The sequence below is a fragment of the Pelodiscus sinensis genome, chromosome 6 (genome assembly GCF_049634645.1).
Source record: "Pelodiscus sinensis isolate JC-2024 chromosome 6, ASM4963464v1, whole genome shotgun sequence".
Taxonomy (NCBI): Eukaryota; Metazoa; Chordata; order Testudines; family Trionychidae; genus Pelodiscus; species Pelodiscus sinensis.
In genome coordinates this window covers 63,971,114-63,989,713 of record NC_134716.1, presented here as the reverse complement: position 1 = coordinate 63,989,713, position 18,600 = coordinate 63,971,114, and the positions used below count along the sequence as shown (strand labels likewise).

Sequence of the window (18,600 nt, the reverse complement as noted above, 5' to 3'; positions counted from 1 at the left end):
GGATCCTTTGCTGACATTGTCTGCCAGGCTCCAGTTTGGCATCATTAGAGGGGCTGCCATTGATCAAGAGGCCAATACTCCCTTAAACTGCACAACAGCACAGCTTCATAGGTGATTCATCAGCCCCACTCAGTCAGCTCTGTGCACTGAGTCTTTGACTGCGGGGGTGGGGGGAGGAAGGTGCAGTTTAGAGGGAACACTGGTTGGAGGTCACTCTATGGAAGAGACAGGGTGGCTACAGAGTGCCCCACATGAATGTCCTGCAGCAACCAGGCTGCACTCCCAGACCCTGCCACAGGCTGCAATGTAACCTGTCACAAGGGATAAAGAAAATGTTCAAAATGGAGAGACGTAAGGAGTGGTGTTCTGCAGGGGCCTTCACTGGGGCCAGTTCTATTCAACCTATTCATAAACCATCTGGAAAAAGGGGTGAAGAGTGAGGTGACAAAATCTGCAAATGATACAAAACTCCTCGAAATACGTAAATCCAAAGATGACTACAAAGAGTCAATAAAGGGATCTGACAAAACTGATGACTGGGCAACAAAATGGCGGATGAAATTCAATGTTGATAAATGCAAAGTAATGCATATTGAAAAACAAATCCCAACTACACATATTGAATTATCTAATTTAGCTATAACTGCTCAAAAAAAGAGATCTTAGGGTTGCTGTGAATATTTCTCTGAAAACATGATCACTTTGTCTCATAAAAAGATATATATTAGAACTAGAAAAGGTTCAGAAAGGGGCAAAAAAATGATCTGGGGTGTAGAATAGCTACCATATGAGAAGAGATTAATATAACTGAGATTTTTCAGCTTAGAAAAGAGACAGGTTGGAGGGATATAATACAGGTCTATAAAATCATGACAAATGTGAAGAAAGTAAATAAGTATTATTTATTCCTTCTCATAACTCAAGAACTGGGAGTCAGCAAATGAAATTAATAGGCAGCAGGTTTAAAACAAAGAAAAGGAAGTATTTCTTCCACAGAATGCACAGTCAACTTGTAGAACTCTTTGCCAGGGGATGCTGTGAAGGTCAAGAACATAACAGGGTTAAAAGAGAATTAGATATATTCATAGAGGATAGGTCCATCCATGGCTATTAACCAGGATGTGCAGGGATGATGTCCTTAATATCTGTTTGCCAAAAGCTGAAAATAAGCGACTGTGGATGATTGCGTTCATTCCTTTTGGGGCACCTGGCATCAGCCACTGTTGGACAACAGGACACTAGGCTAGATGGACCTTTTGTTTGATCCAGTATCGCTGTTCTTGTGTTCTTACCCACAGTATGCTATGACAATAGTTGGTTTTGCCCGTTTATGTAGCACCAGGAAGCGTTATTGTCATGTTACCAAACTCTTTTACAACTCTACACATACACGATAACATTCTGTGGCACCATCTACACAGTCAAGAAAAATGTTTTAATAATATTTGAGGCACAACAGTGTTGTAGTAATGTCGCCTCGTACTGCCAGATTTGACATGCAGATAGGTCCTTATATTTAATGGCTTGCAAAATGTATATGCAACTTTCTTAGGAAGGAAGCATAGGTCAAAAAGAAAAAGTGTATGTTTCAACACTGAGTGGATTTACTGACAACTCAACTCTGCTGAAGTCTACATCTTCGCTTCTATTTTCAGTGGCTACTTTTCCCATGCTCACTGATACTGTGTCTTTTCTTAGACAATGGAAAATGAACTCGTTCTTGGCTAAGAGAAGCTAAGTCACAGGAATGAAAATTCTTCACCTCAGCTCTCTAGTAACAATTAAAAAAAACAGTACTGTTCCTCTCTGCTCAAAACTCACGTTGAGCGCACTAGACAAAGAGCATCTGTGATAGAAATAAAGTGTTCTGATAAGAAAGAGAATTTATGTGGCTTGTAATATGCTAAAAATTTCACTGCCACACATGGTGGGAAAAAACAAAAATTACTCAAACATTGTACCAAGATTTTCAGTGAAAATTATCTCTCTCCCATCCAGAGTACCTGAGTTTAAGATAAGCTACAAGTTATGTTCAACAAAATCTACTTCATGTGCAACATTTCATATATAGTTTTGTTTCATTTGGGTAGCTTTTAAAATTATCTCTATACTAAGTAATATTGAAATAGACAAACTGCAATTCCAAGTCCTCTGACACACGACTTTTACAAAAGAACACCAGATAATTTATAAATACAATGCACAACACAAGTTCAAAAATCCTTTCTTGGGAAATGACATACTATAGGGCACTCCACAACCATTTGTTAACTACTTGCGCCACTCCTCCATGAACTTAATTTCTAAATGTCACTTTTTTTAAATCAACAGAAATGTGATGTGAAAAGATTAGCAAGCAGAAAATAACTGGAATCTATAGAAATATTTAAATTAAGTCTCAGAGCATGTTACATCTCCTCAGGATAGGTACAAACATCAGATTATGAAGTATGGATCCAAAGTGACTTACTACTTTATAATGATGATCATTTTTCTCCACGTCTGTCTATTAATACAATTGACAGCAGCTTTTTATTTCCTTCACATCTCAAACAGGGAATAAGAAATTCTTTCTGCAGTTTAGTTTACCTAAATAATAACACTGTGCAAGTTCAGGTACTCAACACATTTAGACTTTCTTAATAAACCAATTTAAAACAAATGGTATTAAGTGCCTGTTTAGCCCTCAGCTTCGGAGAGACTGGTTTATTTGTCATGAAAAGAAACCTATTTTCATGACATATTAAAACTAATTCAGAGTTATCTTAAGTAAACACATTTTTCCTGTAGGTAAAATTGAAAATTAATTCCTTTCTTTATGTTTGCCTTGAAGATACAGACTTCTTATGACAAAATAACTTTAATAAAACATGAAAAATAATCAATAGACCTTATGAATTTCTGCATGTGGAGATGATTTACAGGTTATGAGAGACATGTGGAAGTCTTACATGCAAAAGGCTCAAATTCTCAAAAACAAGAAATGCAAGAGTTGCAGCACAATGGGAAATGGCACTGTGCTGCCAGGAAGCATTAACATTGTACATGTACAAGTACATTGCACCAGTACTGTAGCAGGGTTTTACTGAGCAATTCTAGTTTAAGACCCTCTGTATCTGAAATGTAGTTTTACAAACTCTGATTAACTTTTGCTAAAGAATCTGCAAATCTAGCCACCCATTTCAACAGGTGGAGGAACTTTATGGGACTAGTGGTGAAAGGGGACAGCTCCAGCAATAAGACAGGGAGATATTCACTGAGGGACAACAGGTAACTCCTCTGGCACTCACTTACCAGTTTGAGGAGAGGAGTGCTATTTGGCCAGCATTCCTCAGCTCCCAAAATTTAACCTGGAGCAGAGCTGCTTCCTTTCCCCACCTCCTCTGGCTGGGTTAATGCCCAGGAAAAGCCCAAGACTTCCTGGTGCAGGGTGCCTAAGTCCCACACACACTGGCATGAGGAAGCCTCTTTGCCCATCAGCTAAGTTCTGGAGTAGCAGGGAAGGGGAAATTTCCAGCCTGATCACACCTGATCCTGACAGGCTCCAAAGCAGCCCCTCGGGCAGGGGTGGGCATGAGGCAGCCAGCAGGTCAGATCCAGCCAACCATGCCACCAGATCTGGCCAGCGGCTGCCTTGCAGGAACCCTTAGACACAGAGCAGCTCGTGCTTTAAACAGCTAGCTACTCTGGATGCTGGGGAGGGATGAGGGAGACATCACATGCTTCTCTTCCCCTCCACAAAATTTTCCAGTCAATAGAAGTTGAGAAATTTTACCCGGGAAAGAGGCAGCATGTGAATCCTCCCTCCCTTCCCCATCCCATGACCAGAGTAGAGCCACATGGAGCAGCCAGCAGCCTGTAGCAGACAGCCTGCCTCAGGCTCCTACAGGGCTGCTGGCTGGGAGCCATCTTGGGAAGTGCCTCCCAGCCAGAGCCTGCCTCTGGCACCCCAACCCCACACTCCCAACTACCTGCCCCAGGCAACCACCCAAAACCCTCTGTACCTCTTTTCCCCCCTTCTCCCAGGTCACAACTCCCTCCCAGACCCTGCACTCCCTTCTGTACACCTCCCCTAGGCCAGAATCCTCTCCTGCACCCATATCCCTTCCTGAACACTGCACCTAAAGCCCTGTCCCAGATCACAACCCTCTCCTTCACTCAAACTCTCTCTCAGACCCCACACCCAAGTCCCCTATCCCAAGCTCCATTATGCACTCAACCTCCATCCCAGGCTACGGATGTAATAGTGTAGTTGATTAACCAGTTAACCAATAAGCAAAGGCTTATAAATTAATAGTATAGATTACATGCATTTCCCTTCCCCCGACCCTTGCCAGTAAATTTTTTAGCAGGCTGGCCAGCAGCCTAGCTCAGTTCTGGCTCATGCCAGGTCCAGAACCTACCCCTTCTGAAGCTCTGCATTTTAAGTGTTTTAGGAGCCAGGTGGGCAAGCAGCCCAGCTTAGTTCCGGCATGCACCGGGTCCAGGAGCTCAGACCCCACCGTAGACAGGGGTTGCTGCTGCCTCTATCAACAGCAGCAGCAGCACTGGGTGACAGGTAGCCAGTCCACAAGGGGAGCTATTTTTTAAACTGAGCTCTCCTGATGGACCAGCTCCCACCCTGCACTGCTGCCTCTGATACAGTGGCTGCCGGCCCCACCCCTGGGTACTATAGACTAGTCGACTAATGAATAAAAATTCATGAGGTTAATTGACTATTCAACTAACCAATATTTAACATTCCTATCCCAGACCCCGAACCCCTCCATGGAAGTACGACCTTTGACCACTTGTCAAAATCTTGGAGTGGCCTTCCACTAAAAATGATTGCCCACCCCTGCCCTAGGGTAAAGGTAGTTACATTTGAGAAAGAAATCCCATTTTCTGGATTTTGAGAGTAACGTGTTTTAAAAAAAAAGTCATTTCCTCTCCTAGTGCTGTTTTTCCACAGACTTCCTGCTGTGATCCAGTTCATTATCATCCTTTCTTCCCTTGAACTGTATCTACATTTATAGGAAAAATATTTTTAAATTTCAACATCAATTATTTCTACAATTATGTATTTTATATTTTATTCTAACACCACATTGTTTTGTTTTCCCTTCTAGAAGGACAAGTTGGTCAGTGACTATGTCCCAATTTACCAACCACAATTCACATCAGAAAGTATGTTATTACATCAGTACGGCAGTCCCTATTTAAATTACCAACAGAATTAACTACTCAGCCTATGGATGACAGAATCTGAGGTATGATTGGTATGCATGTTAGTGATCTATCGTGGTACTGTACATCACAAACATACATTAGGCATTGAAAAATTAAGACAAATGGAAAGCAAGATGACCTTTACCGAAAGAGTACGGTAAAACAGTTTTATTCATTTTCCCATAAGAATTCTAAAACAATATTGAATTGGTAGTGGTGTGAATTAAAAAGAAAATATCACTAAAATTGAATAAAGTTAAAAAGAAATCTGTTGGGCATTTCAAGAAAAATCAGAAAACTAATTAAACAGTCACTCAAATATAACAGAGAGAGTGACAGAATGTTTTCTCAATTATATGCTTCAATAGTCTGTTGCTGCCAAAAGCTTTCCTTCCCACTCAATATGTTTTTATTTCAGGTAAAAAAAAATTAATGGATAAATAAAAGAAAGATTGCAAGAACAGGTTTAAAAATAAAATTCTGATTGTGCTGAGGAGGAGGAATATATAATAACAGGTACACTCCTGACACCTGAAGAAACGGTTTGTGCCCATGAAAACTCATGATACCATCTACATGTTTTGTTAGTCTTTAAGGTGCTACTAGACTATTTGGTGCTTTTTAAGTTTTTCCTGTTACAGACTAACTCGGATACCCCTCTGAAGCTTTTTAGTATATAATAATTGTTAAACAATATCTTTATGTTTAGTATGAAATACGCCATGAACAGCCACTTTTAATTTAAGGCAGGACTATGCAGCACTTTAAAGACTTTAAAGGTTTATTAGGTGATGAGCTTTTGTGGGCTAGACCCACTTCCTCAGATCAAATTGTAGAAAAAAATTGGCATGACCATATATTCCCAAGGCATACAATCAAACATCTCTATTACTATTTTAATTTAAGGATATGTCATGGCTTCAGCTTAAAGCCTCTATTTTCAGAATTTATAACTTCTTTTGTAGAAATCCACTCAAGAATTTTTTGTTGTTTTTGACTTCAAAGCAGTGCTTTGATCTATTTTCTAATTATTATAAAAGATTCTTCAAACTTTTTAGTCTCATGTTTTAACAATATTTTACCACCCCATATAAGGCATTCACTTTCATTCTATCAGTAAGCTAATCTTCTTTTTAAAATTAAGAAAAAGCTCGTAGGAAATGTAACAGGAACATTTAGAGTTTGGAAGCATTTTGTCAAAACATGTTTACTAAAATTAATCTTAGGTTAATTCTTGCTTGACACTTTTTTTTGCCAACAGATTGATAGTGTTATAGTTCTCTAACCTTTAACACATACAAGTTCCACAGACTGAACATACAAATAAATTATCATTCCTTATATGCTCATGTTTTTCCTTGGATATTTTGTACCCATAAGTAATATTCAAATTTTACACACCTGTTTGCAGAAATTTTCAAAACACAAATTCTCTATCTCAAGTATCCAAATCAGGGATCACATTCTGACTTTATCTACAAGGAAAACTGAATAATGCCATCATTCATTTATGAATGACAATCTCTACTATTAAAATATATGAAGGATGCACCAGAAAATAAGGCTCCAGATCACTGTTCCTTAAACTATGTTCTGTGGAACACTGGTGTTCTGTGAACAACTCGCATGTGTGCCGTGACCTCATCTTTGTTTTTGTTATTTCGTTTTTAATCTTTTTTTTTTGTCTGACAACAATTTATTTTTGAAAAAAATTTTCATAGGTGTTCCGCATAAAAAAATATTATTGTTTGTGTTCTGTGTTCTCAAAAAGTTTAAGAAACACAGTTCTAGAAAATTTGCCCAACAGAGACAAAGACAGAAACAGAGACATCAATTTGAAAACAAAAACAAAAAACAGTTTGTCTGTTTTTAGGAATTCTCTCACCAAACAGCTATGAATCCTCACTGACTACAAATATTCAATACCCATAGGTTAATTTTACTATTTCTGTAATTTACTGCTGTTAATTTCTATTATTAAGTTACCTGTCATTAATGATCCAGTTCAGACAGAGATTGAGGGAACTAAGGTTTTTACATCTCTTCACTATTTCCATCACAGTTTCATTATCCAGTTCTGTGATATGACGTAGATCCAAGCTGGAAAGGTTTCTTAACTATTGAGAGAAATATAATAAAGAGAAAAGCACCTGAAAAGGTATTCATACTCAGGAAGTACTGACATATTTGTTTATAAAAGCTTTTACACTGTTCTTGAATCATGTGCAGTAATTGGACCTCGCTGGTCTGGCACTCTTGGGACCTGAGTGGTCTCAAAAGAGGGGATTTGCCAGAGTAGGGAAGGTCCCTCCCCGCATAGCTATACTGCCAGTAGTCTAGGGCTCTAGCCTGCCCCCCACTGGTGCCCCAGCCCCCCCTACCGGGGCTCTCCCTGGCCTCTCTGCTACCGGGAACGGAGAACCAAAGCCAGACCTGCGCAGCTGGGGCAGTGCTCCGCAGCCACCTGGCTCCTTGCCTTGCCATCCGTCTTCTCCACTGTCCCCCCAACCCCACACACACACACGCACACACGGCTCTCAGGTGAGTTGCAGTGCCCCTTACGGTGCTAGCACCCTGTCGCCAGACATATCTCTTCCTGGGCTCTGTGGTTCAGGAATATCCATGGTCCATGCCAGACCACAGATGTTGCCAGACCAGTGAGTCCCAATTAAGAGAGATACAATCTGTATAAGAAAGAGAGGAAAGATGCATTGCAGTTAATGAAAAGTCCTTCTCACTAGTCTGAAAAAGGCTTTAGGATAATCAGAAACATAATATATCAGCATCAGACAAGAAAAATTTCTTTAATCCAAAGAAAATTTTTTTTTGAAAATGTAATACGACTGAAATGACAGAATAAATGTTTGTCAGTATTATATGGGCCCTCTAACATATCTATATAGTTCACAGTGCTTCATCGGTTCTATTATGAACTTCCCCATCCCCAGCTTTATCTTTGGGCTCTATGAAATTAGAGGCTGCCAGCAACATCTTTTCCTCAAATACTAAAATGTTTATTTGGTGGTTATTTAGTTGAAGGCATATAAAGTTGATGCCTTCAAAAAAAAATGTTACAACCTTAGAACCAAAATATATGACTGACTTTTAAAGTCAATCTTTGAAGGACATCAGTTTTCTTGTCTATGTTAGAATTCCTTCATCAAGTCCACAAATTTGTAGCTGGGCTCATGCAGTTTTAGAAAGACATCTAACCTTGATTTGAAGACTACAGAACGGGGAATCCTCAAAACCATTACTAAATAGTCCAAATGGTGAATCATCCTCACAGCCACTGGTCTTCTGTATTGACAATCAACAAGCATTCAAAAATCATAAATAAGATCCTCCAAAATTACAAGATTGGCTTAGGTGTTATTTAAAAAAACCTGTGAGGGAGGGTATTTGCATTCTGGTTTCAAGCCTTTTGCACAAGCTTTAGATTACATATCAACGCTTTTCTTTGCAACCAGAAGCTTGAAACTTTTTGAGAGAGAGAATTGGATGCAAATGTAATCACTTAATTCCAGGAACTTGAGTCTTATGATAAAAATGCAAGAGTTAGCTATATTGTATCCTGTTATATCTTTAGACTTCTCTACTTAGTATAGTAATATGCACTCGAACCTATGATTTTCAAAGCACACTAATGTGTCGTGCATGAATTGGTGCTTGTAGACCTTACAGGTATGCATTAAATGTTCTGTTAATGCCTGGGGGAAATGGAACCATTAAGGAAAGCGAGGTTACTAAACTGTGCAAATCAAACCCCCTGTACCCCGTGTGCATAATCCCACTTTATAGTCAAACCCATTCTCTGCTGAACAGGCCTCTTTTTTCTGAAAGCTTCTCTCCGTGTAGGTATTTACAGAGAGCAATCAATACCACTTAAATTCTCTAATCTCTTTAGTCACTTAAGGGTGACCTGTCACTGTTTTCATATTGAAATGTGATTTTCATTTGACAACTTCCCTTTAAACCACAGCTTTCTTTCAAATTCATGGGATAGAAAGGTTATCTCCAAAACACACAGTCTTCCTACAGACAGTAGACATTATCATTAGCATAATAGTTAACTGAACCCTGATTATAGTAGTTAGAACTACATAAAAATTGTGCTCCCTTCCAGCACATTCTGGACAGAGTAATTTCTTACAAAATAGTACTGTCTTATTATACCTAACAGCTGAAAGTACTACATATTACAATAGTTATATATGGAAAATTTAAACAAGTATCTGTCCACAAGAACAGAGCTACAGAAAATTCAAAAGTACACAGAACACAATCCTGCCTTCCAGGCAGTAGCACAACCTGACAAACAATATGGCATCGTCATGAGTAACTTTAATAACCTGGTGTATTCCCATTTTAAACATTTTTTAGTATCTCCCTGTTAAAAAAAAAAAAAAAGAGGATGAACTCTACGTGCACATAAGTGAAGGATGGTGCTCGCAAAAGGCTTTTATCACAAGACTTTTTGTCGCAAAAGTTGTCACAAACTTCTCAAACAATGACTCAATCCCTTTGCTTCTAAATACACTTAATCATAGTAACTTCTAGTGTTTTCAAAAAAGCTATCAAATAATCTGTAGTTTCCTCTAGAACAAATAATTGCATGTAGGTAATACTGACATTTTAATTAAATTTACCTTCTCTGTATGAGAGAATAGTAATCCTAGTCAGTGATTTAAGTCACCACCAAGGACTTGATTAAGTAAAGACTTACAACTGAGATCATATAAATTGTTCACTTCAGTAGTTAAACTCTAAGTCGAGATATTTAAAAGAAACTAGGGACCCTGAATGCAGGCAAACTTTAGAACTGGTATAACAGTGTTATTCCACAAGGGCTAACTTTCTTCAATTTAAAGTTTGAAAAGAAATTAAATAGATTTATTGCCTACAAAACTCTGCTGAATAAGAGCTATATTCAGGGACCCAGTCTCCAATAATGGTTCGGATGCAGGATATTTCCTCAGGGAGTGGGAAAAGAATGCTACCCTCAGGGCCATCCGTAGGATTTATTGTGCCCTAGGCGGGATTATTAAACTGGTGCCCCTATGCCTGACTTGCTCTTCCACCCCTACTGCCTCCCCTTCCCAGAAACCCTAGCAGCCAATCCCCTCCCTCAGACTGTGCTGCAGGCAGTGCATTCGGCCCTCTCTAGGACCCAGCCCTGGTGTTACATGTGTAACCCTTCCGCCGGTTAAGCCCGGCAGCAACCAGGGCCGGGTTCAATATCTAGGGGTCCATCTGACACAACCAGCTCAAGCCCCCAACCAGTAGCCTGGGAAATTCACACACCCCGGGCGCCTCTGAGAGGCAATGCTTCCCGACTCGCAGGCATAGAATCTGAGTGAAGAAAAGAAACTTTTAATCAAAGAGAGAAGTCACATGGCATTATTTTGGGAAAATACCACAACAGGGTTCACTTACCCAAACTGTCTCCACACCCCATTTTAGATACCCCACTTACAGCTCTGTCCAGTCAGTGCAGACCCTGACACATCATCCGGATGACTCCCCTTCTTAGCTATGTCTACACTGGCGGGCATCCACACTGCCCACCTGCTCTTGCACAACAAGATTTACAGTATGGTGTGGTAAGGGAGGGCTTCTTACGCAAGAGATATGCTCTTTTCTAACAGGTGTAAGCTGTCTTACGCAAGAGGGCAGTGTGAATGCGTGGCAGGGGTTTCTTGCGCAAGAAAGCTGTGTGGCTAAAATGGCCATCAGAGCTCTTGCGCAAGAGAGAGTCCACATTGCCATGGGCACTCTTGCACAAATGCACATGTTGCTCATGGCAGTGTTCTTGCACAAGAGTTCTTGCACAAGAACCCACCAAGAACATAGCTCTTGAGCCTGAGGCTAGGCCACCTTTGTGCTACTCCTGTAGTCCGCTGGCCGCTCCCGCTGGCCGCTCGCCGGTCATTCCCATCGGCCGCTCCACTGGCTGCAATAGATCTGGCTCCTAGGCAAACCAGTGATTTCAGCTCTTAGTCATTTCAACTCTTTAGCTACCACCTAGGCTGGCAAAAGATTCCAGCTTCCACTGGACTAGCAAAAAGACTCCCCGCGGAGTCTACTTTAGGTCTGTCCTTAAAACCAGTCTTCCAGCTCACACCTGGCAGGCATGAAGCAGGATGACTCAGCCCTCAAGCCCTTTCTCTCCCCCGCCCCCCACCCCGCCCCAACTCAGTTCACTCAACTCTGGCAGGGGGGAGGCTTGTTCCTCTGAGACCTCTTACAATGATGGTGTCTCTCCTGCAACCACTGATGTCATATTTTACAGTTCCCACATTTAGGGGTAGCATGATTTATGACCCCCACAATAGCCCCAAATTAGTTACAATACACCACATTCCATTCCAACACTGATTCTCCATCGCCCTCACTGAATTGGATTTACATAACCACACCTCGGATTCCTTCCCCCTCCTGGCAAAAGCTATATTTACATATCAACAGTTAACACTTAATTATCTTGCAGAGCTAAACAATTGGAGTGAGCACACCCATCCCACAGGGCAGCTTTCTCCTTTTAGATGGCTGACAGCAAGCAGTAGTTTAGCCCCTGCTTACACATGCCCCACTGCTTCCCGTCTGTCCCAGCAGAGAGGTGCCCCAGAAATACTGGTGCCCTAGCCAACTGCCTATTCTGCCTATGGCTAAGGATGGCCCTGGCTACCCTCCAGACTGCAGAGCAGTTTTGTAGAGATAGGATGACTATATTTCCCAAAAGGAAAACAAGACACCATGCAGGATTGGCCCAAGCTACTTGTCCGAGTTACCCACCTCCCCAAGCTGACCTGAGCCACTGAGTTGAGGATGCTTCCCACATGAGGGGCAGGCATGGCCTGGGCAAGCAACGGCATACATACAAGATAGGGTGACTATATATCTCAAAGATTATGGCCGGTATCACTGTTCACTCAAGCCCTGCCTGACACTTGTGTGAGGTCGGGGCTGGCATCACCGCTTGCTTAAGCCAAGCCTGCCCCCTGTTAGAGCCCTGCCTCTCAGCATCAGTATTTGCCCACTTTTGCAAAACAACAACAAAAAAGTCAGGATGGAAAAAAAGGTGTGTGCTGGCCAAAAAAAAACGTGGTGAATTTATGTAGAGGCTACTCTAGTCCAATTGCTTTCTGTAACCCGAACTTATTCCTACTACTTTGTGCACCCATAATGGGAAGGGGAGAAGGACAAATGTGGTTTCAATATATTTGTGTTGGGACCAGGAAAACAAGGCCTGGTCAACGTTATGCTAAGGAAAGTTAACAAAGGCTAATTACATATGCCTCTGGGTATTCTTGACCAGAACCAGGAATGTGGTTCAATCAGAGGCGCACCCTCCATGCTGGCTTAGGTTATAAAGTAAGATAGTGATAAATTACATATTTGTACCTACTGTAAGTAGAATGGTTTGCTTTGGGAACTGGTCAGTAACTCCCTGTTTTTGTTCCTCTTCGCTAATCTTACCTCCCTATTTTTGCCCTTTGTTTGTACCCGACTCTTTTGTCTCCTTGTTCCTGGTACCTGCCTTTTGTGATTGATAAGAAAGTTACTGATGCATTATGAAGCGCTTTTGGCCACAATGTATAGTTGGCTAAGATATGCATAGATATTAAAAGTTTCTAGAAAGGGGGGTAAGTGGCTTGGGTGAAGAGCTTATGACGCGACGGAACTGTCTTTATAAGCGTACCTGTTACTAAAATCGAGGCTGGTTCTCTTTGGAGACGGGCCGCTCTCTATTGTTGTGTGCACTCTTCAATAAAGAGCTTGTGATTGAACTTTGCTGGTGTTGCCTGTCTCTTTGCGGTCAGACAACGAACCGAGCCGTCTGGGTTAGAGTCCCTGACATTTGGAAACATTGCTTTTTGGGGGATCTTCTTGCAGCAAATCTTCTTGGCCCTTCTCCTATTAAATATGTGAAATTTGTTGCCCTATACTCTACATAGCAAAGGGGAGAAACACTTTCAGGCTATGTCTAGAATGAAGGCTTCTTTTGGAATAAGCTTTTCCAGAAGAGATCTTACGAAAAACTTCTTCCAAAAGAGAGCGTCCACACTGGAAAGCGCATCGAAAATGCCTTCTCCTTTTTCGACAGAAAGTGTCCATTCAGTGTGGACCCTATATCTTGCATGTAAGCTGTGATGACTATGGGAGGAATGGCCACCAGAGCACCAGTGCTTTTTCTTCTTCTAGTGTAAGAACTCCCTCTTCCCTGTTCATGCATGCTTTTTTCTGAAAGGGCTCTTTCGGAAAAGGCGTTCTTCCTCGTAGAGAGAGGCTTACCAATGTTGGGAAAAAAAAACCTCTGTTCTTTCAATTTTTTTTCAAAAGAACACAATTGCAGTGTGGACATGAGGTTTTTTTTCCCCCGGAAAAACAGTCATTTTTCAAAAAAAAAAAAAAACCCTCTGTAGTGTAGACATACCCTCTGACAGTGTCCCCATAAAAGAATTCCCTCTCCCTTCATCTATGTGCAGTGAAACTGCCATGGCTCTGCTGCTACTGGGACCTGGATTCACATCAACTCATTAGTTATATGAGATAATAGGACATTATTAGTCTTAGCCATCATTTTGGGAAAAACGGGTCTTGTGATAATCCACTGAAGTCTTATTTACACTAGTCATGAATTTGGATGATAATCCTAATTAATGGTTCCCTTCAATACATTTTTCCCAGCAGTGCAACTGGAAAACTTAATGCCCCCATTTAGTAAATAAACAGCTTGCACAAGCATCAAACAAATCATTACAATAATATTTTATATGTCAATCTAAATAAATGTACATCCTGCAGCAATATTAGAAAAGACCCTCTCCTTTTCCACTTATAACTGCAGAATGGATCTATACATCATGATAGTCTGTCATAAATAAACAAACAAACATCTGAATAAATGTTTTTGCCTGGAATCACCCCAAATCCTAGAAGGAATATGGAATATATCATGTAATCATAGAATACTAGAACAGGAAGGGAACTTGAGGGGTCATCAAGTCCAGTCCTCTACCCCCACGGCAGGGCCAAACACCATCTAAATCATCCTTGATAGATATCTATCCAAACTTGCTCTTAAATATCTCCAGTGACGGAGATTCTACAACCTTCCTAAGAAATGTATTCCAGTGTTTAACCACACTGACAATTAGGAAGTTTTTCTTAATGTTTAACCTAGACCCCCCACCCATTGCTCCAATTTAAGCCCATTGCTTCTTGGTCTATCATGAAGTGTTAAGAATAATTCTTCTCCCTCTTACTTGTAACACTCTTTTAGGTACTTGATCAATAATCAAGTAACTAAAAAGTACTTACTTACCTAAAAGGTACTTAGACATACTGCCCCAACTCTTCACTATTGGAAATGTGCTAATCACTGGCTCTAGATTTTCATATGGTTCTCATCAGCTCTACATCCAGTTGCCTCAACACCTCTGTCACGTGAGCAAGTCTCCTCTTATCTCCACATTACAGATGGGGAACAGATGCACAAAGATTGCCCAAATTAACACATTGACTCTGTGATGGAGAATTAAACAATGCAACAGTCAGCTTGAAGAGTTGTTTTGTAGGTTGACCTTATTTCCCAAAGAGAAAACAGGACACCAGACAGCACTGGTCCGAATTCCCCAACCATTGCCTTAACCACAAGACAATCCCATGAAGGATGAGTGTATTAAAAGGGCTGGAAATAACTGTTGGGTAATTCAGCAGATCATGTGCACCGTACTGTAATAATCAAATATCACCAAAGAACTCGTGGAGATAATCAGAAACTGCATATTACAAGAAATGAATGCCAGCCAAAAGCACTCTTTTCCTAACCCCGCTATATTTAATGATAGATAGCAATATTGCTGACTCTTATTTTCTTGAATTTTATTATTATTTACTGTTTTATGCTGTCCAAAAAGGGTACCACTTCATAAAGATAAAAAGATGCAAAGTTTGATTTTCATAGATGTTGAAAACCTCCATAGCTACCAATGCTGCACCTTCCACTGAATAAAACTGGATGTTTTATTTCAGCTCTTCTGAAAAACAAGGCCTATGATACCTACTTTAAGTGGCTTTCAAGCGGGGTACCAAGAGGAGAGGATCAATGCAGGGAAGGATGGAGAGTACCTATTATCAGTAAATGTTTATCAGTAAAGCTCAAATACCATTTATCAGTAAAGGTTTTTTGCTCTGGATGGAGAGATTACCCTAAACTAGGATGCAGTTCTAGCCCCAGCCATTAAACAAATTTGCCAAGCAAATACTTTATGACTTCCCCAGCATAGTTCTATGCCAAGGTTGAGTGACAAAGTGCACATGTTCCAAAAACCATCAAAAACAGAACTATTTTTAAATAGCCCGCAATTAAATACCTGATTCAGTTTATGCCTAGTTTACTTCCCAATTGGTATGTTTGCCCTACTTACATGTACCAACTTCTCTGGTGACTAGGACTAACTAATTGAATTGGGCTCCAAACATTTATTTTACAAACTTTTGGGACATCAGTATCACATCTCATGAAATGGTGAAGTACCCCAGGTGTAAAGAAACATCTCATCCCAAAATGATCTCATGGGAGAAATCTGACTGTGAATGAGATTAATTCAAATTGTGTATCAGCAATATGTAGTGTATTTGTGTAGGGGAGTCAATGAAACATTTGACAACATCGGTAACTGAACACATCAGTGGAATGTTTGTGTTTACACAAGATCTATGTGTTAGCTCAGCACAGTTCCTGTTGCTCTATAATAGGATCCTGAGAGCTCAGGTATCACCACTTTTAGCTACTTATGGGTCCTCAGAATCTGGTGACATGACATGTGCTGTGCTGGAAGGATGAGAGGCAGCTGGTAAGATGTCATATAAAGGAAGCACAGGAGCAAAGTAATGGAGGTATGCTCCCTATGAGCCTATGGAACAGAACAGAACAGAACATGGACTGCTGAGCTATATGGACTAGTGTTTTCTGCCATCCTTATCAGCTCCTACTTCTTCTTTCTTCTCCCATCAGTTATATGGGAAAACATAGGGGACGGAAATGGAATGTTTCATTGTAAAACAAAGCGAGGGGAGGATGTGGCCCTGAGAATATAATCCCCGTAACATCTCAGACAGTGCTCCAAGCCGTACTATCAGTTCTCCAGTATTTAGTTTGGTAAATGGAAAAGGTTATATTTATAAGTAACACAGTGATTTATACTTGACATTCCAGGTGAAGAAATATTGTATTTGTATACCGTATGTTCCCTTTCTATCTCCTTTCAAAGTGATTATTTCTTTGCTGCCTGGAAAAATATGACTGTTTTTAAACAGTGGGTATTAATGAAATTCCTGGTCTTGGATGTTTTGTTTCCCTAGTCCACAACCTCTGGAATCAATGACTGGTTAAATTTTGTTTACAGCACTTCATGATTGACAAGTGCTGATTTTTCATTATGATTTACTTTTTAAGTGGGGAGTTACAACTCAGGATACAATGGGCTAACACTACACACCAAAAAAGAGCCCAGTCATGTTAGGCAATAGGCAAAGTTGTTAAGCATATGCTATGTGTCCAGACATTTTTACTATAACCTGTCTTCCTTCGCCCGCTCCATAACCCTCTCCTATATACCTTTATCACATACACCCTTCTATACTCCCTTTTACCTCTTTCTACATCAGCATCACTCAGGAAAATTACAACCTATATCAAGTCATAGAATCGTAGGATTGAAAGAGACCTCAGGAGGTCATCGAGTCCAACCCACTGCCCAAAGCAGGACCAATCCCAACTACCAGAGGTAAAACTCCGCCCCCCCAGTCAATATATTTTTCTTGAAGCCTGATTTACATCTGTTTTTAAATTCAACGCCTCAAAACATTTACATATTGCTTAGACAAAAAATTGCTTTTAAAAAATATGTAGGTGTGTTTCAAGCAGCACAAGAATAGTAGATGAGAGAATGTACATGTCCACATGATTTGGAGAACATCTAAAACAAAATATTGAAACCTTATGAAATGAAATTGTTTTCTAACAATCTGAACTCATTGGTTCCAATACAAACATTTCAAAAATTAATTATGCATTCTATTATTGGTCCTGCTGTCAAAAGACTTCGTCTTACCAACATAAAGTCTGCAAAGTGACTGGCTACACATGCACAGAGTGCTCCCTTAGGTATCATTTTTCACATACCTCAAGAAAAGCAGATTCCAAGAGCTATTGTAGAGCAAAACTGATTTCTGGCTCTTTTAATCGTGGCAATCTATATTAGTTATAATTATATTCTATATAAACGTGATTTGCATCATGTTCCTGAAGGTGCCTGCAAATAATGTTGATGCATGAATCCAACTCTCTGCATCCATCCTATTCCCTAGCAAGAGCTGATCATCCGGCAAGACAATCAAAAAATTGTGGAACAAGCATCCGCAGTGTTTTAGCCATAGATTCTTCCTCCTTCCCCTTCCCTTCTTTGTGGCAATTGTTAAAAGGAAAAAAGTGTACTAGTTACTATAGAAAGCATAGGTAGCTGTAGTGCTTTTTGCAGGAGACATACTTTACTGCAGTTTAGGATGCTAAAGTAGAACGTGACTAGGGTAAAAGAAATATCATTTTGCTTTTTTTCATCTAAATTTAGAGCAGCAACTATAATGTTCCATAAGGTGTTGGCAGTAACAACAGCAAAGTCAAATTCAGATGATCAGGGAACATTTTTTAGTCCACAGTAAATGGAGCTAAAAAATTTGTTATACGGGCCTAATCTTGATGATCCTAAAATCTTTCATATATTATTTGCTAAATTATCTGAAAAATTTCCACACTTGCTATTGTCTTTTCTGGGGATTTTAATAAACCAACCAAAACTAGAATGGCTCTGGGTATGTGATATGTGATATTTAACAGTACATCCAATGAGTGGAAACTATTGATGCTTTTCCCCAGTACATGAGTCCTATTCCCATACAGATTACCTGTGATCTCCAAGAACTGGGTTAATCCTAGGTAAAACAAAAAAGCAGTCATGTAGCACTTTAAAGACTAACAAAATAGTTTATTAGATGATGAGCTTTCGTGGGGCAGACCCACTTCCTTAGATTTGTACAAAATTCTGTAATTCATTCTTCCATTGATAGCAGTTGCTGTCTCTGATTATGTCCCTATAAAACTCTTCAAATGTCAAAGGATCCAGGGAAGAACTGGCCAAGTAGATGGACTTTTTCGCTTTTATTAGATCCCCATTTCAAAGTTCTTATAGAAAAAGAAATTGTCCTGTTCCTAGAAATAAATGAACCTTCAACTGCTTCTAGCAGGCTATTGAGGGAGATGCTCAAGGCTTATTGAGAAGAAGAATGATTAGTTTTGAATCTGCCTAGAAAAGGGAACAGTGAGAA

The 18,600-nt window shown here is 40.2% G+C and overlaps 1 protein-coding gene across 3 annotated transcripts in view; it reads right to left on the bottom strand.

The window, feature by feature from the left end:
* FBXL17 (F-box and leucine rich repeat protein 17) overlaps positions 1 to 18,600 on the bottom strand; it is a 394,310-nt gene that overhangs the window by 236,047 nt on the left and 139,663 nt on the right. For all 3 annotated transcript variants that reach the window (XM_075932051.1, XM_075932050.1, XM_075932049.1), the window contains one exon: positions 7,195 to 7,325. In XM_075932051.1, the coding sequence (XP_075788166.1) occupies positions 7,195 to 7,325 (131 nt within the window). The remainder of the gene's footprint in view (positions 1 to 7,194; positions 7,326 to 18,600) is intronic.